At 40.3% G+C, this 23,113-nt stretch overlaps 1 protein-coding gene across 2 annotated transcripts in view; it reads right to left on the bottom strand.

The window, feature by feature from the left end:
• TP53BP2 (tumor protein p53 binding protein 2) overlaps positions 1–23,113 on the bottom strand; it is a 44,828-nt gene that overhangs the window by 1,339 nt on the left and 20,376 nt on the right. For both annotated transcript variants that reach the window (XM_029047001.1, XM_007672391.4), the window contains exons 4-17: positions 21,562–21,641; positions 20,018–20,119; positions 18,151–18,325; positions 17,034–17,215; positions 16,501–16,665; positions 15,830–16,058; positions 14,587–14,712; positions 14,118–14,266; positions 13,044–13,536; positions 11,676–12,451; positions 8,438–8,575; positions 7,326–7,459; positions 6,041–6,207; positions 2,245–2,444 (exon numbers count right to left, since the gene is read on the bottom strand). In XM_029047001.1, coding sequence (XP_028902834.1) covers positions 2,245–2,444; positions 6,041–6,207; positions 7,326–7,459; positions 8,438–8,575; positions 11,676–12,451; positions 13,044–13,536; positions 14,118–14,266; positions 14,587–14,712; positions 15,830–16,058; positions 16,501–16,665; positions 17,034–17,215; positions 18,151–18,325; positions 20,018–20,119; positions 21,562–21,641 — 3,116 coding nt within the window. The remainder of the gene's footprint in view (positions 1–2,244; positions 2,445–6,040; positions 6,208–7,325; positions 7,460–8,437; positions 8,576–11,675; positions 12,452–13,043; positions 13,537–14,117; positions 14,267–14,586; positions 14,713–15,829; positions 16,059–16,500; positions 16,666–17,033; positions 17,216–18,150; positions 18,326–20,017; positions 20,120–21,561; positions 21,642–23,113) is intronic.

The raw sequence follows: 23,113 nt of genomic DNA, 5'->3' as shown, positions 1-23,113 counted from the left end.
CAGCCATAGGCTGTAATTACCTACAACTGAGGGATGGACATCCCGGGAGGGGAAGAACATTTCCAGAACTGGTCCCAGGAGCACATTAGTAACTGAGCTGCAAGCTGCAAGCTTGAACAAAAGTTTTCCTCAAAACCAAAAAAAAAAAAAAAATTTCCAGGAGAGGAATGGAAGGAGCAAAAATGACTCTGCTGAAATAGGCCTCTGGCAAAACATGGAAAACCTGACTGGTGTGTCAATGTCATACAAAGGAAGGATTATACTCCTGAATGAGGGAAGGGTAATTAGCAGACTTAAGTGGCACAGACTCAAACACTTGAGCCTCCCATTGGAAAGCCAGGATTCACCTAGGTTTTACTTTTACTGCTATAAGTCTCAAATGCTGCCAAAAGATGAGTTGGGGGGAAGAGGGATGGTATGTGGGGGTGGGGAGGGGAAAGTGTGTGTGTGCACATGCACGCATGTGATTTCCACCCAGAAAGAGGCTACAAAAGGAATAGGAGTGTTCAATAAACTGGACTGAGTGGGAAGATTAAAATCTCCATGGTTTTTAACTTCATAATCATTCGGTAAACACAAACAGGCAGACTATCATAAGACATGACTAGGTGACTACTACTCCTATGGAATGCACATATTCATATGTATGTGTGACTCTCGCAGCTGCATGGGAGAAATGTATAATTCTCCCATGGGCTTCCTCTCCCAGACATCCCATCGAACAATCTAAGGGTTTTCAGGATCAGTATCAATGGTCAGGTGTGCATTCCCTTGACAACAATGAATACTAGAAACCATACACTAAGACCAGCCAAGTCCTGGAGGTGCTGGTCTATTAGCTGGACAAACCGAACCAGGGACAGCTTTTGCAAAAGCTAAGATGGCCAAGCGGCTCACCAAGAAACCGGAGCTATTCCAGAAAGAGGCCGGGGAGTTCACCCTCTCTTCTGGGGAGAAGCACCCAACTTGGCCAGGGCCCAACCCATTCACCTCTCTTTCCCTGACCTGGGTCATCTACTGGACTCTGTATGGACTCCCCAGTTGTCAGTGTGAGCAGTCCAAACCACGGGAAGCCCAGGCCACTCAGAGACCAGCAGAGAGGAGGGGGGAGGAGGCTGACTGACATACTCAGGTTGGGTGTGGGAAGGCCGAGTGGACCTTACACTGTCGGGTAGGGTCAGAGACTGGGAAAGGGACTTGCGTCCAACCTGATTATCTTCTATCTATCCCAGCAAATAGTACAAAGTTTGGTACATAATACTAATTGTGGATTTGTTAAGGACTTTATCTGTGCCAAGCACTGTACTAAGTGGTGGGGTAGATACATTGTTATCAGGTCAGATACGGTCCCTGTCCCACATGAGACTCACAAGCTAAGCAAAAGAGAAAAAATTTATTTAATCCCAGTTATACAGATGAAGAAATTGATGCCCAGAGTAATGAAGTGACTTGACCAAGGTCACAAACAGTAGGCAAGTGGTAGAGCTGGGATTAGAACCCAAATCATCTGCCTCCCACCCCCATGCTCTTCCCACTAGGCCACGCTGCTTCAAAATAAGCACTTGGCAAATACCATTATTATTAGCTACCATGTATAGTCTCATTTCTTAGAAAGTAATAAGCATTGACTATCACTTCTCTGAAATTTAGAGTTGAAATTAAAGATCACCTTTCAGGTGATCTGGAGACGTATTAAAAACTAACTGCAAGCTTCCTTTTGTCTAGGTTGAAACTGGGACTGTTTCCCTTTGTGTCTTCTGGGTTTTAGTGTGAATCGGTTCTCTTATAACATGGGCAGTATGTGCTCATAGAATCCCAGTGAGTAAAGCTGATACTGTAGTTTTCGTGTCAGACCAGAAACACGCACACAGTCGCTTCTCCTGACACTGCTTCACACCACAGAAAGAATGCTGCTTAATTCTTCCATTGCACTCTATCTAGAACACATAATGAAAATGCGTTCTGGCAGAAGTGAGGGCTTTTTTTTTTTTTTAATACCACCGGTTTAGCTATCTACAAACTCAATGGACTCAGCACAAGACTTGGAATAGAAACCCATAGCCCTAGTCCTAACTCTTGCACTCACTGGATATGAGCTACCTTAACCTACTGCATTATTTGAGCTATCAGCCTAGCAGTCTGTCATTCCCCTAACACAAGATTTCGAATATTAGCAAATGATTGCCAAGTCTTCTTAAACACAATTAATATTTATCTTGCTCTGTAAAACCCTCCAAACCTTACCCCCAGTAAGTTCCGTGGTACATATCCTTCCTTGTCATTAAGCCGGGCCCACCACCATTCAATTTCATCTTCATCTTCCCTGCGGAGGATGGTCATACAATCGCCTTCTTTCATGGGCAGCTCATCTTCATTCTGAGGTTCGTAATCCCACAGGGCATAGATGACACCCTTGTTCATTATGCCCATTTTCTCTTGAACTCCTGGAAACGTAAGGAATGATGCAGCTCAGTTGCTGGGTTTTACTCCCTTTGTTTTAATAGAACCTCCAAAGAGTTCAAAGGTGCAGCATCTTAAGGCTACTTCCTTGGGCAACACCCAAGTATAGTGAATAGGTCTGTACTCCAGAAAGTTGTGGTCATTGCATCCCAAACTAATGAGCTGTTGGACTATGAGGGAAAAGGAAACATCTCTAATATGAGAAGCAGTAGAAGAAAGCAGCAAGGATCACTCCAACACACATATGTAGATTATCAAACAAAACCCAATAAAAACAACTGATGAGAAATCTTTAAAAGCACAAAAGTTGCTGAAACAAGTGAGTACTCCCATGTCACATGCATAGCTCAAGCAAAAGTTAACTTTTTAAATGTTATTAAAACATTTGTTTCTATAAGACAAGAATCTTACATCTTTATTCTCAACTGCCCTTGCTTTACAGAGAATCTTTTCTGATCACAAGAAGATAAGTAGATTCTCATTTAAAATTTTCACCTTTAAGTTACTCTAAATTTAGAAAAGACAGAAGAAATAAGGAGTTTGGTTATAAAAAATGCCATTATGCATAAAGGGTGGCATTTCAGCTACTTTGACAACTTGCATATAGTTAATTCTGGATTATCCATGGACAGGGGAAGCAGCTATTACAGTCCAAAAGGAATCCATATCATATCCCAAAATTTCATTTTAGCCAGGAGCATCTATTTCCTATTTTATGGTTTTACCACAATGTACTGCCCAAAATAATCAAAACTGACTGACTTTAATTTTACTTTCTCTCTTGCTCCTCTAGCTGAGGCATTAATTTGCAAAAATGGCAAAATGGGAGGCAGTGTGAGGAAAAGGAGAATCAAGGTGCTGGAATAATCCACAGTGAGCTTGTAAATAACAGAGTTGCTCATTCAAATACTCTTAGTGCACTCAATTATTCACTGCCTTCCATATTCAAAGATTAGAGAGCCTTCTTTTTAATGGGTTCACGGGAATATTTACTACAATAGATGCACCATCTTAACTCCAACAACTATCCACATTATTCAAACTGTGCTAAAAAATTCAATGAATCCATCTCTCATGTCTCCAGGCAAAAAAGAAACTGGAAATTCAAGTTCATTATTTTAGAGGGCAGCCAACCCACCTCTTGCGAGAGTTCAGATTTATTTCAGTGGGAGCAAGTGAAGTTTAAACTTTTCCACTGAATTCTGGAGACCAAAACAAACATTTGGTTTACAAAGTACACTCCAACAAAATTATACCAACAGCAGGCAAACAAGCTACTAAAATACTGACTTTACTCACCATCTTTTTTGGAAAAAGAGACTCATTCTTTCAGGCTATTGCTAAAATCAAAACCATGAGCCTTGTTTTCGGAGTTTCCAAGCTAGGTTAGCGTCAGAAATGGAAGCAAATTTTACTGTCCTCTGCTCTCTAAGTTTGAAATTTTAGATTTTCCTTGTTAAATTAAATGTCTGAGGATGTGAGACCTAAAGCCTAAAACTGCTCCTAGAACATAGTCTACTACTTCAAGTAAGATGTTAGCAAGGATCAAAAAAGCACTTACTGGGCTTGACAGTGGTTCAACAAAAGTGCTGAGATGGATAATAATAATAATAATTATGGTATTTATAAACTGCTTACTCTACGCCAAAGCACCCTACTAAGCTGGATACTTTGGGACAAAGTGTGGAAATACAAAAACAAAAGGGTCGGTATCAAAACAGTCAGATGCTGCTGACGAACATCAAAAAGGGGTAAAAAAAAAAAAAGAGGCTCAGAGAACTCTGCTTCAAACCCTGTACCCCTCTCCTTATCCACATTCCCAATTCTGCATGAGAAAGAAAAGCAGAGAAACAGAAGCTGCTCCCCAAGGCTCTCCAAGAGCTTTCCAAGTGCTTAGTACAGTGCTCTGCACACAGTAAGTGCTCAATAAATATGATTGGTCAGCTAGTGCTTATATTTATAAAAACTGTTTGGAGACCCTTCATCATCATCATCAATAATACTGATTGAGTACTGACTGCGTGCAGAGTACTGTTGGCCTTGTACAGCCTGGAGGCCCAAGCTTTAGAGATATCTTCTTGAGGGGATAAAATCATGCCCATAACCCCCATGAGACCACACCCCTGGGTGCAGCAAAGCCTGCTGCAACCCTGCTAAAACCTAAATCATTTTCTACTGTAAACATTCTCTCCTTAACTTTTGGTTAATTAATGTTTTAACAGTGGCAGTTCTCTTGATTTTTCTTGCTTCACCTACCCACAGAGTGCCGATAGTATCCCATATCACTTTGAAGTCTAACAAAACTATCAGTGAAGAACTCAAGTACAGAATTTGCTTTTATAAACTTACACTCAAAACCTCTTACCCTGTAAGTAGAATATGTTCAAAGAAAAAAATGTAAATCCAGTTTATCTTGCAGTCTCTGAATGGATCAATTTAATTGTACGCAGAAATGCTCAAGCAGATTTACAAGCACTGGGTATACTCTATACTTTAAAGGGATTAGGTGCTTGTCACCAAACAAAATACCCATCAGCTATTTGGCTGTTCTCAAAAACAGATTCTAGGAGCCAGATGTATTCCTTAGGTTCATAACTTTAAAAGGGATATTCTAATATTCAGTTTCAATGGAGAATAAATTGTAAAGAACTGTTATGACTAGCTGAAAGGGAATTACTGTAATAGCTGAAAGGTTGAATATTTTGAACCACTTTTCATGCAAAAAGAATTAGCTTTTTTTTAGTTTTTTCCAAAAAACTGGCCACATTTAGAATGTGACCATCCAAAAGTCTGCTAAATTTTTTTAAATGGTCACCAATTACACCTTTGCTGGCACATAACTTTGGTCTGATTCACTGACTCAAAGCTGACGAGGCCAAAAAACTGAAGTCTCATTACCGTAGATTTCCCCCAAGAAATGTTTCTAACTGAAGGATTTCTTTCTCAGGGTGGGGTTGACTTTGGTATAAAACCTTCGGGACTTTCATCATTTAAGAAAGCAATTTGGTTACTTTGGGGTGGGGTGGGGTTTATGAGTGCACGCACATACACAACTTTTACCAAAGGGGTATCAAGTGCCTACAGGTTAATTGGAATTTTTCTTTTAACTGCTAAGAGAACAGAATGGTCCAGGAACATGATATGTTAAATACCCAAAGTAAAGAATTTTAACCTATCATATAGTAATAATGGTGGGAATTTGTTAAGCACTTACTATGTGCCAGGCACTGTACTAAGTGCAGGAGTGGATTCAAGTAAACCAGATTGGACACAGTCCTTGTCCCAGATGGGGCTCACAGTCTAAATCTCCATTTTAAAGATGAGATAACTGAGGCAATGATAAGTTAAATTCCGTTAAGCAGGCAAGTGTCAGAGCTGGGATTAGACCTCAGGTCCTTCTGACTCCCAAGGCCATACTCTATCCACTAGGCCATGCTGCTTCTCTTACCTAAAAAGTACATTAGGTATTAAAATTCTCCATTTATTATGCTAACCATGAATGCCTGGCTCTAGTCCAAAAGTCATCCAGAACCTGGAGAACTAACAACTGTGAACCAATCAGACTATGGTTAATACATACCATACAGAAACTGAGAGCACTGAGAGTAGCCTTCTTCCATTTCTTCACATTTATCTGCAGCCGTCTGCATATCACTATAGGTCATTGCAAAAACAGCAGCTCCTGACTCCACCAGAAACTTGCACACTTGAACATTGTTACAAGATGCAGCGCAGTGTAATGGGGTCCTAGAAATTGAGGAATGGAGAAAATTTACTTGTAAATTCAGAGATTTTTTTTTCTCATATTACTGAACACTGGTCTCTGTATAATTTATTTGAGGGATCTTCTATTCTAAAACACCTGGCCAGATGGGCAGGGACATTTTATAGTCATCAATGAATTGCTGCACTGAACTTCAAACAGCAACAAAAGAGCACGTCAACAATAACTAACTGTGTGACAGCTGATACAATACCACTTGAGATTTTTGCTATTGCCCTGAATTTTAGGAAAATTTTAGGTAAGAGATGCTGCGATCAAATGCAATTTCCTAGGGAGAAAAAGATTACCTAATATGGATTTGGGCCAATTCTCTGAAGTGATGTTATGAATCGCCTACTCTAAAAAATGTTACCCGGAAACTAGAGCTACAAGTCAACACTGCCACCTTACAGCCTCCAAAAAGAGCAACTTTTTTCACTGTTCTTCCAGAATGTGAGGTTTTACTGGGTGTGTTGAATCAAGCACTGTTAGGGAATTAGAGAATTTTCTTTTGTCAGTGTTCATCCAATGGGTCAACCTACTATGTGCAGAGCATTGCGCTAATTGCAAGCATTCAAACTAATGTGAGCTTTAAAACAGGTATGTTGAGATGGTAAACTCCAAGTTTTAGCAGCCCAGTTTATCTAAACAATCCTCAGGCAGCCCTTTGTCAAAAAACAATTTCAATAAAACCCCACACCCCAAAATTTTTCTATAGGTAATGACATGAACAGATGATATCCTATCACAAACCATTTATAAAACCCATAAATCAACCAATTTTAATTTAAATAATCTGGAGTTAGTACAATTAAATCTGATATATAGATCAAAAAACATTTAGGGGCTGAACAAACCTTGCTGTATGATGCTCTGCAATCACAAACACCCTCTCTCCCCAATGCAGAAAAGCTAATAAGGACACTGTAAACTTCATAGTCCATCGAAGAAAGTCTAAGTTGACCCAGACCACAACTGCTTTATGGAGAAACCCAACAGGGCATCATACACGTCGTCAGGTAAGTGCTATTTGATGAACTGCTTTTTGAATCTAAAGTGCTCTTCCTTCATGTCAGAACAAGAGCTTAAACTTCATTCTTACCATCCATCACTGTCAGCGGCATTTACATTGACACCAAACTGAACCAGGAATTTAACAATCTCTGTATGACCTGCACAAACGGCATTGTGAAGTGCTGTAATACCTTCATCATTGGGCAGACTGGGATCTTCCACCTACAAAGCAGAAAGAAGGGTCAGGCTGGACAACACAAACTCAAAACTATTATCTGTCAAGTCCTTGGGTCCTGGACAATACTATCATTAGGCTAGCATGGTTTATTTCTTTAAAAAAAAAATAAATTAAGCCCCAAGAATGGAAGAGATGATCTGCACACGCTGTACAAACAAGACCAAATTTAAAAATCACATCAAATGCCCTTAGGCTATTACAAGATTCAAAGTTGAAGAGCAGCTCCTACATTTGTCATTTTCCCCTAACAGTCTTTAGATTAAGTTTTAATGGGAGCTCGTCCCTCTAGACCTTGAGCTCGTTGTAGGCAGGGATTGTGTCTCTTTATTGCTGTATTGTACTTTCCCAAGTGCTTAGAAGAGTGCTCGGCACACAGTAAGAACTCAGTAAATACAACTGAATGAATGAATGAGATACTGGGAGAAAAATGTGAATAATTTAGACCAAAAACACCTAAGTTGGCCACCCTTCCTCACCTAGATGGTAGAAACCAACTCTGCCTGCCTGTTTACTTGTTTTGATGTCGGTTTCCCCCATTCTAGACTGTGAGCCCATTGTTGGGCAGATATTGTCTCTATTTGTTGCTGAATTGTACCTTCCCAGTGCTTAGTACAGTGCTCTGCACACAGTAAGCACTCAATAAATACTACTGAATAAATACAATGCTATGTCTATGTAGGTACGAGGATGGAAGAAAAAAGATTACTAGGGAAACCCTTGTCCATCGCCTCCCAAAAAGGGAAAATCTAACTTCTACATTTAGAGAACTGAACTGGGTTTCTGAGTTTCTGAAATCATTGCAAACAATGTGAAAACAACACGATCCCAAGAGATCCTGCCCACCTCTGAAACAGAGAAAGGAAATAAGAGAAAGTACACCTTCAACTGATAATTTTCTTGTTTGGATTTAAAAAACAAAAGGCTTTACTTTAGCAATTTCAATTGATCAGCAATATCTATACCTCATAAATGATTCTCTGCACAAGGTCAAATTCCCCTTCCAAAGATGAATCTAAGAGTAACGCAAGGGGGTTGAATTTCACCCTCATTCCGTGAGCAATCCTCTCTGAGCCAGTTTTACGTAAATTTGTTCTTTTGCCCTGGAAAGGGGGTTGGGGGGAGAGAGAAAATATACACAATTAACAATGTGTCTATGCAGATTAGAGGAAACAAAAAGAAACAAAATCTGAGAGCAGAAGGTGAAAACATCTTTTGTTTAATGATATACAAAACCTATCTGACCCCTCCTTTCAGCAACTACATTATAAAATATACTGAGAATTAAATCAGCAGCAGCATTTATTCATCACCTGTGAGCCGAGCACTATACTAAGTAAAAGGCACAGCAAATATTCTTGCTTCATATTAGACTAAGAAGGAAAAACAATCAATTTACTAGAAAGAAGTCACCATCAGCAAAGATTCAAATAATAAGAGAAGTAGAAATAAATATACACGTGAGTACTAAGATGGTTGATGGAACGACTAACAGAAAGGTAAGGATTAATCAGGGAATGTGTCTTGAGGAGGTGGCAGATTTTTAGGCTGATTCTGAAAGTGGGGAGGAGCACAGGTTGATAAATTTGGGCTGGGGTAGGGAGGCATTCTGGGCAAGAAGGCAGGGAGAAATTTGGAATAATGGGTGGATTAGTTTTATGGAAAGCCTCAAGAATTGGCCAGAGGCTAGTTATTAAATAAAATGATCAAATTAGAAAATTCCTCACTCTTAAATAAATGGAACAGGAATACAAGTCCCAAATATCTAATAGGAAAACAGGTTTTTATAATCCCAGAGTACAAATTTCACCAAACTTTCAAAAAACATTCTCCCACAAGAAAGATGGCAGATACTGCACATCTTAGAGCAGAACCTGAATATTGATTGCTATAACTTTGCTAACTGGATTAATAATTACTGAACTAGAAGCCTTGAAAAAAATAGGCAAAATTGCCTAAGGAAATAAACTGCTTAAGTTTCCAGACCAAACATGCTATGAAATCAGGGATTTAATTAGGATTATGGATTTTGTTTTTAAAAAATGTAAAATTGGAAGACTTCTTTAGGTAGGGTTGGGATTTTTTTAAGTGTCATTTCCTCAAAAAAATTTATATTACTCTAAATTATGTAAGAGGTGACAGACCCTATATATCCTGAATATGTTCCCTAATCCTTTCAGGAGACTACAGTTGCTGAGGGGAAAATGCCCATTGATCCTAGTATGCCCATTACAAAATGTGGAAAGACTAGGAATTTTGTTTTTCCTTAAAATAACATATGTGTTAGAGACTAAATTAAAGAAGTATAACTTGTGGGCCCAAAACAGCCTACTGCCTACTAGTTGTACTGGTCCTGGAAGTTTTCTTCCTGCAGCAGAGGACAGAAATAGAAAATAATGTGGTTCTTGCTTCATCTGAGGCCAAAAAAGAAATTTAATCATAGTTTACCAGGAAGATGACTCTATAATTGGTCAAGGAAGTTCCTTGTACACACCTGTCTTTAGGTATTTTTTCCTGGAAGTTTGAAAGTTAATTTAGTAAATTTAAAAAAAATTCAAAAGCCATAATTAGGTGTACCCCAAAGGTTATCTGATTAGTGAGCATCTATTTCAGTGTTTATCAAAACACCCTTTCCCCTTCTTTCTATATCTGACTTAAACTATCAGGTTTTATTGAATAGCTTCACATTTTCCTGTTTCATAAACTATAGAAAGTACATTATGATAAAACCTAGTAAATCAACTGCTCACTAGAAGGCAAAAGAAATTTTTAGATGATTTCCAGCCAGGATGCCAGCACATTCCTACCCCAGTATAGCCATTCCTGAATAGGGCACTTGATAGTCATCACATAGCACTTATGTACATATCCACAATTAATTTTATGATTAATATTCTATTATTTTGGAAGCAGAGTGGCTAGTAGATAGAGCATGGACCTGGGAGTCAGAAGGGCCCGGGTTCTAATCCCATTCTGCCACTCGTCTGCTGTGAGACCTTGGGCAAGCTGTTTCACTTCTTTGTGCCTCAGTTACCTCATCTGTAAAATGGGGATTAAGACTGTGAGCCCCATGAGAGTCATGGACTCTGCCCTGCCTGATTACTTTTTAGTGTACCCCAGCACTTAAACAGTGCCTGGCACACATTAAGTACTTAAATACCATTAAAAAAAAAAAACTGCCTCCCCCCCCAAAACTATAAGATCCTTGTCTACCAACTCTATCCACCAGACACTCCCAAATGCTAAGTAGTACTACGCTCTGCAAACAAACACTAAATAAATACCACTGACTACTTTGGTACTTGTAATTGAGAAACAAGGAGGGAGGCTGATTTGATTAATGGAATTACACAGCCTTCTTGGAGGAGACATAGTTTTGCACTGCTGAGACGTCTAGTACAATGTTGCGTTGTTGCTCTTGGCAGTAGCAAGAGTCACCTTGGCTTTTGTACTGGGAAAATGGGATAGGGTTATCACAGGGCCCAGGACAATGACCCCTAAATCGGGCTACCTTCCTGGGAACAGTTCTGACTCTCCTACTCCAAGCAATGATTGTGTTTCTTAGATTAATTCATAGAGATTGATGATCAGGATGCAATGCAAAATGAAATGACATGAATAGGACCGCTAACCGATGTATATTACATTCCGTGAACACTATATTCATACTATCCATAAAGTCAAAATTCAAATCATGTCCTAAAAATTGGTGTCAACAAAAGGGAAATCAGGGAGTTCTTTAGCATTTTGGTTTAATGTCATCCTCATTCACTGAACATGTTAAACTTCTGTTTAAAAGTTAATACTTGAAAGGAACTTAAAAAAAAAAACCTAGGCAAAATGAAATATTTGACAGAGACACACACAACAGTACCACTTCTGTTCAAAATCAAAAGGCTATTGTCTTTCGAGCCTTTATTTCGTAGACGAGAGTGGAAATTTGGCTAAAAAATATTTCAAAGACTGGAATTTCTAATACCAGACTGAATCAGGAACAAGTGGTATTAAAAATGGTTACTGAACATTCAGACCTATTAGTTTCTCCAGCAGAAGAGATAGCTCTAAAGTGGCCTTTCCTCAGAACAGAAATGGATCTATCAGCCTGTTTTACTGCTTTTTCTAGGCATGCTTGTGGAATCTACAGAGGGCAGAGGGTGGCTTAGTAAAGGCTCACTAGAGGGTCAAGAAGCATCACATACTTACAGGAGGCAGAGAAAACTGTCCAGTGATCTCAGGTGGGCGCAGGTTTAAAAAGTCCTCCCCCAATCCTTCAGGTTCCCCTGATGGGTAAGGAGGGGGTGGGTACGGCGGGTACTCCTCCAGGTACACTTCTAGTCGGAGGGGGGCCTCTAGATTGGGTACTGCCATGTCTGACTGAAGAAGTGAGTTATCATCTGGCATTCCCTCAGGCACAGGATCAAGGCCTAATGAAGGAACTGATACTTCGCTCTCTTCTAAAATGGACATTTCTTCTTCCTCTCTGGGCACCGGTTCGGGTGGAAGGGGAACCACTTCCGCCTCAGGTTCTGAACTCAGATATGGGTTCTGGATTTCTACTGGGCTTTCAGGACTGGTAGTCCCTGAGCCTGGCTTAGAGGGGTAAGATGGAGCAGAGATAGTCTCCATGGCAGCTATAGTGGTCCTCTGATACAGAAGTTTCTGAATATTTGGCCCATTTGGCCCTTCTGGCTCTGTAATAGAGCTCCGTTTTTTCAAGGGCCTCGGTGCATTAGAGAGTTTCTTCCGCAGGGCTTCCAAATCGGCATCACTCTGGTTTCGATAAGGGTTAGAAAGGAAAGGAAGTAATTTTGTCGGGCTGAGAGGGCGAGGAATTCGTTCATTTTCATGGGTCTCCTGAGATGATGGAGGGGGCTCTGTTTCAGGTTCTGGACTGTCTGGCTTGCCCACATTGCTGGAATAGATATTCTCTGGAAGCTGCTGTTGGTTTTGAGCACCAGAAATCACGGGCTTGCCATATACTAATCAAGGGAAGACAAGAAAAAGGAAAAAAAACCTCTTAATATTAAATAGGCAAGACAAAAAGCAAAGAGCTGAAAACCTCAACAAACTCCAATTTAATCCTCTAACTATTGAGTACTGCCTTCCTTCTAGGACTGATATCCCCTCCCTTTGTTTATATTCTCTGTTTGGACAAGCATACTGATTTATGCTTGCAAAAAGGAACCACACAAACTGCTGAATATTTTAGAAAAGTTCCTTATAATTGCTTTTGTTCCAAAGCTTGCATCTTAAAATTTCCTTGTGAGGGAAGAGCTGGAGAACGTAACTCTCCCCCACACCATGAAATGACATATGGCACACCCTTGCCAGTGATTTTCATACAATTTCTATCTGGCCCACAACATTTGTATTAACCCCACCCACATTTACCTATGTCATCCCCTTGTTCTTCACCTACTGGGCTCTTATCTCTTGGCCTCCAGTTGATTTCTTCTGAGGCAACTTTGGTCTTTTTTAGGCTCGGGACAGAGGGGAGAGCTATTACTGGTTGGGTAAAATTTTGTGGGTGTCTACTCCACCTACAATATGCCAATGCCATCAAACCCTTACCACTTGGAAAATGTGGCCCTCTGGTATGCGATCTGGTCAAAGCACTCTGCACTGCTTGCTGGAAGTTCTTTCCTGGAGCCTGTTGTTGTGTATACATGGAATATATTGAGCTTGCTGCAACAGTCTGTGGCTTTTTAAAGGGTGGGAGAGGAATCTCTTTGGAAGGCTGAGGGGTGAAAGGTCGGACAGCTGCGGCAGGTGGGCTCTCTTGCTTGGAACTTGGAGCAAGGGCTTGGTCCTGGCTGGATGAAGGTGCATTGGGAGGTACAGAGACTCTCTGATGGATCTGCTGAGCAGAATGATTTTGCTGCTGTCCTCCTGGTTTGGGTTTATTTCCCACTGATAAGACAGACAAAGGTGGCTTCTGCAGACTTCCATCAGCTTTAGTGTCCAATGTAGGCATCTGGGTGGCTTGTCCAAAATAAGGCAGATTTATCTGTTTGGGTTTAGTAGGCACAGGTGGTGGTACTTTTGCCACATTTTTATTGGCAGCCTGCAAGATAAAGTATGCACTCAGCTGAGATACAAGTAATTTACAAGCAATGCTAACCCTGTCGGAGACAAATGACTCCATGGAGCAAAAATCACTCCTAGAAGACAAGCTAAGAAGTTGGAAACCACTGCAAAGCTCCTAGGTCTCCAGAGTGAAAAGTCCAAGTGGAGCAGTTTTTCCACTTTTAAAGGTGAAACCCAAAATAGAGTCTGCATGGGTTAGGCTGGCACAGAGCCAACAGCGAGGGAGAGGATTTAAATGCTCTTCCTTTATTTGGCCTTTACCTCCCTCTGAGGAAGATTTAAATGTTCTGCCAGTGGAGGAAGGAAGAACAGTTAAATCTACATTTACCTTCCTCCAGGTACAGAAAACAGAACTTTGCAAAGCAGTGTTGACAACATATTCTTAACTGGTAGCCTTTAAATCTTGTTTCCTCCCTACCCAACCAAAAGTGTCTAGTTCAGTGTCATGCAACCTGGGAGCCTCCAAAATCAATAAACTTGCCCACCCTAGTCAAAAATCATATTACCCTAATAGCTAAGTCATGTATAGCCAACAAGCTCAATATTTTTTATCAGTACCTGAGCATCCCGCAAAATGTCTTCACTACTCTGGTTTTTCCTCAATGTGCCAAAAGATGGAGGGGCAGTGGATTGATCCACCGTATCAAACATTGAAAAGGGGCGCACTTTCTTCTCTTTCTCTCTTAAAAGGATATCTTCATCATCAGCTGGATAAGGTAGAGAAGAATCACATAAGTATTTGACACAGTGGATATAGGTATTCACCCAGTTACTTTTTCACCATAATATCCTGATCATCCAAAATAAAGGGATTTAATTCTTTCTTAAAGTAACCTAAAGAAGTGAGCCCACCAAACAGCTGCAGAAACGACTTATGAACTAAGTCCACACAAGAGTCCAGACAATGATTTTAGATTATACTGTCACTATTTTATACACACTGCAAAAGAAAATGCTACCCAAAAGTGTTCGGCAATTTCCAGAAGACAAAATGTAGGCCGAGAGGGGTAACACAAATCAAACTGACCTTGCTCAGGAGAATTCATAGGACTTTTATTCAAAGAGGCTAAGCCTTGGCTAGGAAAGCTTTCTGCATTTGAATGATTCCAATCAGGGTCAGCTTGAGAGATTTGGGCACTAGGAGTTATAGTTCCTTGGAAATGAGGAAAGGGTTTAAAGGAGAGGAGAAAAGAGGAGAGTACAAGAGAGGAGAGGAGGGGGGAAAAAAGCAATTAATTCAGTCTGAAAAATTTAAATCTCCAGAAACATACAGTTTTCAACATAAGGCCTTGAAGGAAATCATTATTGAAGCTACATGTGAATTGCTGTCATAAATTTGACAAGCCTCAAATGTAATATTTTCAGTCACTTTCACACCAGAATTGATTGAATTTTAGGTTAACCCTGAGCTTTTGTGATTTAAAAAAAAAGTCATGAAAACAGAGCAACTGGGAATCGAAACAGAAGTAAACAGGATCTTTCTCCTAAACAGGGAAATCATTTGCATTTAATAAACAGACACATTAGAAACCCTTAACAAAAATCAGCCTTTGAAAATGGGAAACTTGAGGCACTAATTACGATACACATTCCTCATCACTGTTCAAATTAGACAATTTTTCTAGTTATGGTATTTAAGAGCTTACTATGAGTCAAGCACTGATCTAAGTGCTGGAGAAGATATAAATTAATCAGGTCAGACACAGTCCCTGTTCCACATGGGCTCAGAGTCTAAGTAGGAGGAAGCAAATGGGGAAATAGGCATAGAGAAGTTAAGTGACTTGCCCAAGGTCACACAGCAGGCAACTGGTGGAGCTGGGATGAGAATCCAGGTCCTCTGACTTCCAGGCCTAAATTCAACAGACGCTGAATCTTCTTTTAACTGCAAGTCCCGTTATTAAACAGGACTTGCAGTGACGTCTTTATAAGACAATTGACTCCTTCTTCAATGACAAAAGACTTTCTCAAAACAATCTTCAATACAGCAAATGGCTACCGGCAAACTTTGTGATTTCATGTTCAGAAAATGTAATTACTTATAAACCAAATATAATAACTTACGTTAAATTGTGAGGACCGGCATACAGAATGAAGTTGGGTTTTTTTTAAAATTTCTAGATATAATTTAGCAAAATCTCTTTCTTTTACAAGAAGGACCAGGGCTAAGCCACGTCCTCAGAAAACCCAACAGAAAGGTTGAAAAGTAGGAACAATTTGGGGAAAATCCAAACTCTGGGGGGGACCTTAAAAAACAAAAAAAATATTTGTACCTTTAGTTTGTGAAACAGCTCCAGTTCTCATGTTGGGCAGCGTCTGTGTTTTCAGCGGACTTTCTGATGCCTGCAAGGTTAAAGAACCATCCGGAAATGCCGGCTTCACCAGAAGTTCAGGCCTGGAGGGCATCCGTGGCATGGTAGAAGATTGGATATAGGGTCCCACTGCTGCCACTCGACTTGGAGCAGACACCACTTGCTGGGGGAGGTTTCCATCAGATGAAGTCTAAACACACAAACGTTAGCCCTTTCTCTTCTGCACTTAGATAATTCAGGCCATCATACTTTTAAAAAGAGGGAAAGCAGAAAAACCACCAAGTTGATAATATTCCTGGCTCTGAAAAGTCACATTCCAGTCCAATTAGGCTAATTCTGCAGTACGAATAAGAAAAACCAAGCACCATAAAAGTTCTTGCTCAAAATCTACTTTGCCACAGGCTTTGGAATGAATAGCAATTAAACACACAACAAGCACCAACTGAGAGGAAAGAGAAACTTGGGGGTTTTTTAGTACATCTGAAAACGCTCTTTTCTCCAGACTCTAGTTAGCTGAATTCTTGAATAAGCCCTATTTTGGAGAAGCTGACCCAATCTTTTCTCTCTTCCTCTCAGCCAGCCCACTCTGCTCCACCCACTCCCCTCCCCCACCACAAGCACCCTGCACTTACTGGAACGTTTTCTTTTTGCTGCAAGGCTGCCTTCTTCTTCCACAAGCGGTCGCGCAGCTCATTAACACGCTTATCCATGATGGCCACCTCTGAGTTACGCTTGTTCAAACACTCCCTCTGTTGTTGCAGCTTGGCATTCTGTTCCTGATTCAATTTGTTCCTCAGCTTTATAAAGGGAAAAGGAGAGAGGGTGGAGGGAAGGGAAGAGGAGAGAAAACAACTGTTCAGTGAGCAGAAAATGAGTACTATTTCATAATTCTAAAGTTACCCAAATTGTTAGCTTAAAGATGCCTTTAAAAAGACACCTAACTCCATCTCTAATCAGGCTATAAAGAGAATAATAGAGACTCAATGGGGTGTAACTTTTTCATAACGAATAACCATTCAGAAAGAATAAAATAACCCCTATCTGTACAAGTATATCTCTATGTACAGCTGTAACTTTATTTATGGATACACCTAGCATGTTTTGCCTCCAAATCCTAAAGAATCAAGTTCCCAAATTCTTTTGATTTGTTAGGTCAAGAAATTACCTGCAACTCCTTGTAGAGTCGGTCGAGCTCAGCTACAACAGATTGGTTGTCATGGTAGCCATCAATCTTGCCATTCTTCAGCATCTCTAACTGTCTTGTGAGCTCCTCTACCTTTGACACAGCTACTACCAGCTCCCTCTGTTTTTGTTGGAACAAACTATTCATCTGTTCAATTTCCTCCACTAGAAGCAGAGAGAGAAAACACAACAGTAATATTTGGGGGCAAGGAGCAGAGCAGATAATAATTGTAATAACTGTGGCATTTATTAAGCGCTTTCTATGTGCCAACCACTTTACTAAGCGCTGAGGTAGATACAAGCAAATGGGATTGGACACAGACCTTGTTTCACATGGGGCTCACAGTCTTAATCACAATTTGATATGATGAGGTAACTGAAGCCCAGAGAAGTTAAGTGACTTGCCCAAGGTTACACAGCAGACAAGTGGCAGAGTCGGTATTAGAATCCAGGTCTTTCCGACTCCCCAGGCCTGTGCTCTATCCAGTAGGCCAAACTGCTTCTCGTGGGGAAGTGAGGCTTTTTATCTAAAATTTTAGCAGAGGAACTTCTCAGAACTGTGAAGATGCCAACTCTATTCATACCGAATACAGAAGACACCTCTGGCAACCATCTCTCTGAGGATATAGCTTTTTGTTGTTGCAGAAGGTGTTACAGAAACATTACTGGCTGAATATTCAACTTTATCTCTGAAGAGCTAACATTACTAAAAATTCACATTTGAGGTAAACTCAGAGAACTAATTTCCAGTCCTAAATTTCTGATCACATTAGATGAAGAGGACATAGCTTTCTATCAGTTATACTACCTTGAATTCTTACAAAAGCACCCCATACCATCCAATTTCACCCTAGAGCGGGATTTTGATTTTTGCTAAAACTTCCGTCCACAAAATATTAAAGAAAGCTATTCTACTAACCATGTTTTATAAGTGCCACGACAAAAAAATAGTGTCAATACTAGTGAGGACTTAAACAATTAGAATGTTTTTCTTCTTGTCCCAAGAATGGGCATACAGATGATCATTTACATGCTCATACTGTAGTGAGTAATGACAGGACTAACATCCCTCTACTCAACTATTATCTAGAGCATCTCACCTAGTTTTCCATTACTGAGTCTTTTCTGCTCCACGTGACCCTTAAGAGCTCTCACTTTCTTCAACTTGGCTTCCTGGTTCTCTGCAATCTCTTTCAGTCTTTTAAGTTTTTCTTGTTCTGCAGTTTGCTGCTGCTGGTGGTGATCTTGCTGCTTAAGAAACTTCAAGCGCTGTTCCTGCAGTGAGTGGAAATGAGTATATCTTCTCAGAAAGGTAAACTGCTAGGTAGACTTCCAGAAGTCTTCTGGAACCACGGGACTAAGAACAATATTTTCAGACAGTAGAAAAATAGTAATCCAATCCACCCAATTTTGACAGGCATAGAATTTCAGTTCCTTGGGATTACTACTTGGGCCAAAGATCAAGACAATAATAATATTAATTGGGACGTTTGTTAAGCACTGTGTGTCAAGCACTGTACTCAGCACTAGGGTAGATATTTGTAGATTGGACACAGTTCCTATCTCACTCGGGGCTCATGGTCTAAATCTAAATTTAATCCCTATTTTAATAATAATAATAATAATAATAATAATGTTGGTATTTGTTAAGCGCTTACTATGTGCCAAGCACTGTTCTAAGCACTGGGGTAGACACAGGGGAATCAGGTTGTCCCACGTGGGGCTCACAGTCTTAATCCCCATTTTACAGATGAGGTAACTGAGGCACCGAGAAGTTAAGTGACTTGCCCAAAGTCACACAGCTGACAAGTGGCCGAGCCGGGATTCGAACCCATGACCTCTGACTCCAAAGCCCGTGCTCTTTCCACTGAGCCACGCTGCTTTTCTTCTCTACATGTAGAGAATGCTGCTTCTTTTACATGTAGAGAAACTGGGGCACAGAGAAATGAAGTGACTTGCCCAAGGTCACAGAGCAGAAAATGACAGACGCAGGATTAGACTCAGGACTGTGCTCTTTCCACAATGCCATACTGCTTCTCAAGACTACAAAAAGAAATAAATTAATTAAAAAAAAAATCACCACTTGTTCTAGGTTAATATCCCTTAGCCCCACACATTTCCTATACCTGGGTTTATCTGCCTTCTCTCCCTGAGAAACCTGGACTTAATATGTACCATTCACCCTTGTGCAAAGGATCAAAGAGGGATTTAAAGCTAAATAAAAGGTAGCTAGAGAATTAAAAGACAGACTTCACAATGCCTCTATCTTATTGCAGCTCACAGACTTGTCTCTTCTTTACTCACTCTGCAAGTGATGACTCAGTCAGCCCCAATTTGTCCTTTCTTCATCCGATTTGGAAATGTTACACTCTTCGTAAAGGTGTAAAACTGACTGACTTGTATCTACACCAGCGCTTGGAACAGTGCATGACATATAGTAAGTGTTTTAAGAAATTCTATTATTATGCAGCACTTACTATAGGCCAAATCCTGGAGTTGACGTAACTGTGCGGGTTGGGTACAGTTTTTACCCCACATGGGGCTAAGAGGGAGTGAAAAGAGTTTTGAGTCAACTACTCTTCCCAACTTCAAAACCTTCCTTAAAATCTACTCCAAGGGGCCTTCCCCAATTGTTATTTTTCTTTCTCCCTCTTCCTTCTGTATCATTTGGATCTATACTCTTTAAGCACTTGATATTCATCCCACAGCACTTATGCACTTATCTGTAATTTATTTTAATGTCTGTCTCCCCCTCTAGACTGTTAACTCCTTTGAGGGCAGGGAACAGATCTACCAACTCTATAGTACTGTACTCTCCTGAGTGCTTAGTACAGTGCTCTGCACATGGTTAGTGCTCAATAAACACCACCAAAAGTACTGGAAAAACTAGTATTAGAAAAACTATTCAAAAGGTATTGAGAGGTTTAATGGACCCCTGAGTTTAGAGAGCAATTCCAAATACCCTACCTTGGTAGCCAGCATTTGCTGTTGAGCCTCAATTTGTTGCTGTTGGCGTGATGCCATTTCCTGTAGTTCAGCAAGAGTCATATCCATTCTGGGACTATTAATCTGCAAATGAAAAGCCAAAAACTTATTATGGAATGGTCACCAAAATTTTCCAACTCAAAAGGCGTTTTTAATTTTACCTCCAGATTTTAGCATGGGCAAGCCTTACTAGAAAGCATACTGTGGTCAAAATCATTTAACTGTTTTTGGTATAATTATTTCTAAATAGGCCAGATAAAACACACCCTAAACACGTTTATCCACAAAATAAAATTGGGTTGCTTATATACAGACTTTATTCTCTGAAGAGAGGGAAGCAAATAAACCCCACTGAAGTATGGTTTTCCCTTTCCTGCCCTTCCAAGGAATACACAGTGAAAGTATACTCTATTAGCTTAATTGGACAGCCTTTAAATTTGGAGAATCTCTAAAAGTTTGAGTTTCAAACTAAAATTGGATCCCCTGGATCAACGACACACAAGGAGGATTTTTTTTTTAGTTTAAAAGACCTATATCTGATTACTGTCTACCCGTAGTAGTCTTATGTTAAATCATAATCGTAAAATATGGACACAACATCCAATCTATAAGTAAATAACCTTGCAGATGAGAAATGTCCAGTATAATAGTCCCAAATATTCATAGTATATTAGGTTGAGAAAACTACCCTAAGAGCTGAAAAGACTGCCTAATGAATCTCACTCACAGTCATAAATACAAATTAAGGAGGATGATGTACAGGCTGCAGAAGGTGAGTCTGAAAGGGGAAAAAGGAAAGATATGATGTATGTCTAGAGAGCAAAGACGACAGAAGAGTGGCTGCCTCCGTAGGTAATCAAGATAATCACCAAAAATCCACTTGAAAACATTCTACAAACCCAGAAAAGACTCAATGGTAATTCTCGCTTTTGCCAGAACAAGTATTTTCACTGCACCTTTATGCTAGAAGGCATAAAGGAATTATGAATTAAGAATTAAGGAACATTCTTCTGACAGTGCGAGACAGTGGCTACAGCCTGAGGCAGTCTAGGAAAAAATGGTTCTAAGTGCATGTGTGTTTTCCTTACCACAGAGTTCTGCCAGACTGTTGCACATCACCCTCCTCCATTACAGGAGAACTGGATGTATTGAAAAACAAAAATTAACATTCCAAAATTTCAGTTTTGAAAAGAAAACATCTACAAGATTCAGCAAGAGATGCAATGTTCTCTCAGATTTGGTAGCTCTGATAAAAAGTACTAACACCAGAGCAGTGGAAGTAGCTATCTTTCATTCATCCTAAGCAAAACCTTCCATGCTTTCCATGCTATAATTTTAGAGGTAGTTTGGGTTCTCTGGACCATTTGAAATGAATAGTAAGCACAGATTCAGATAAAATAAATATTTACGAAAAGAACTAAGATAGCCAAACAGCAGACCTGAAGAAAACACCCCTGGTTCGTAAAGATTCACAAGCTGGAAGGCTGGACCAGTAAGGTAAAACAGGAACTAAAACAAGCACTTACGCCATTCTCAATTCTTCGGTCACCAGGAACTTTTACTCCATTCCTTTTTAGACTTGGATCCTGAGACCTCTGGCAGTTTACTAAACATAAAATCCAAAGGGATATTAAGTGATATAAACTTAAATTTTAAGGTTTTGGTCATTGTGGGCAAGGAACATGTCTACCAAATACGACTGAATGAATGAACTCTGTTATAATCATAATAATAATGTTGGTATTTGTTAAGCGCTTACTATGTGCAGAGCACTGTTCTAAGCGCTGGGGGAGATACAGGATAATCAGGTTGTCCCACGTGAGGCTCACAGTCTTCATCCCCATTTGACAGATGAGGGAACTGAAGCCCAGAGAAGTGAAGTGACCTGCCCATAGCCACACAGCTGACAAGCGGCGGAGCCGGGATTCAAACCCATGACCTCTGACTCCCAAGCCCGGGCTCTTTCCACTGAGCCACGCTATACTGAACTCTCCCAAGCAATAAGTACAGTGTTCTGCTCAAAGTAAGTGCACAAATATGACTGACACTATCCTTAAGAATACTTACTGGAGTGTGTTGTGGCGGGAGGAGTGTGCTAGCCTGAGAATCTGCCTTGGCAAAATATTCTCCAACAATTACTTAATCCTAAAATAATCTAAGTGGTTAGATTACTTGAAGCAGTAGTGTTGCTATGTTCCAGAGAAATAGTATTTTGGCAGCTAATAACAAAAAAGGAAAATGGACCATCACTTAGAAGCAGCGTGGCGCAGTGGAAAGAGCACGGGCTTTGGAGTCAGGGCTCATGAGTTCAAATCCCAGCTCTGCCACTTGTCAGCTGTGTGACTGTGGGCAAGTCACTTAACTTCTCTGGGCCTCAGTGACCTCATCTGTAAAATGGGGATTAAGACTGTGAGCCCCACGTGGGACAACCTGATTCCCCTGTGTTTACCCCAGCGCTTAGAACAGTGCTCTGCACATAGTAAGCGCTTAACAAATACCAACATTATTATTATGATTATAACAGAGTTCATTCATTATTATTATTATTATTATTACCCTGAAAGGCCCCAATGTTTCACTTGGCCCTCCTGGAGTGTAAGCATTTGTACTCACACACAGAGTACACACAAACATTTTTGACTATGATGGGGACTACCAAGCAGTTAGGGGGATCTAAGCAGTAGTCCAGTGGTTGGATGCTTCCTACCCTTTGCTTCTCATTTGGATGCCTACCCTCTAGCTACCAACTGCTCATTAGTAGTTATATCAAAGAGAGCAAAAAATAATTAAAATTCAGATGAGTTCATCTCATTCATTAGTAGTTTCTGAAAAAGAACAAACGAAGGAAGAAGTTGAAGGTACTAAATTAAGTAGGATTTGGAATGTATCTGTGGTTGATAACTATAAACTATAGAGGTGGCTTGTGGTTTGGGAAAAAAGTCAGAATTTGCTGAAGGCTCTGTTTTTTTCCATTTCTGTTGACAAGCAGCCCGGCCAAGTGGAGAGCACAGGCCTGGGAGTCAGAGGATTTGGCTTCTTATCCCAGCTCTGCCACTTGCCCGCTGTGTGAAAGGACAG

The sequence above is a fragment of the Ornithorhynchus anatinus genome, chromosome 19 (assembly GCF_004115215.2).
Source record: "Ornithorhynchus anatinus isolate Pmale09 chromosome 19, mOrnAna1.pri.v4, whole genome shotgun sequence".
Taxonomy (NCBI): Eukaryota; Metazoa; Chordata; class Mammalia; order Monotremata; family Ornithorhynchidae; genus Ornithorhynchus; species Ornithorhynchus anatinus.
The sequence above is the reverse complement of the archived record's forward strand: the minus strand, read 5'-3'. Positions and strand labels throughout refer to the sequence as shown.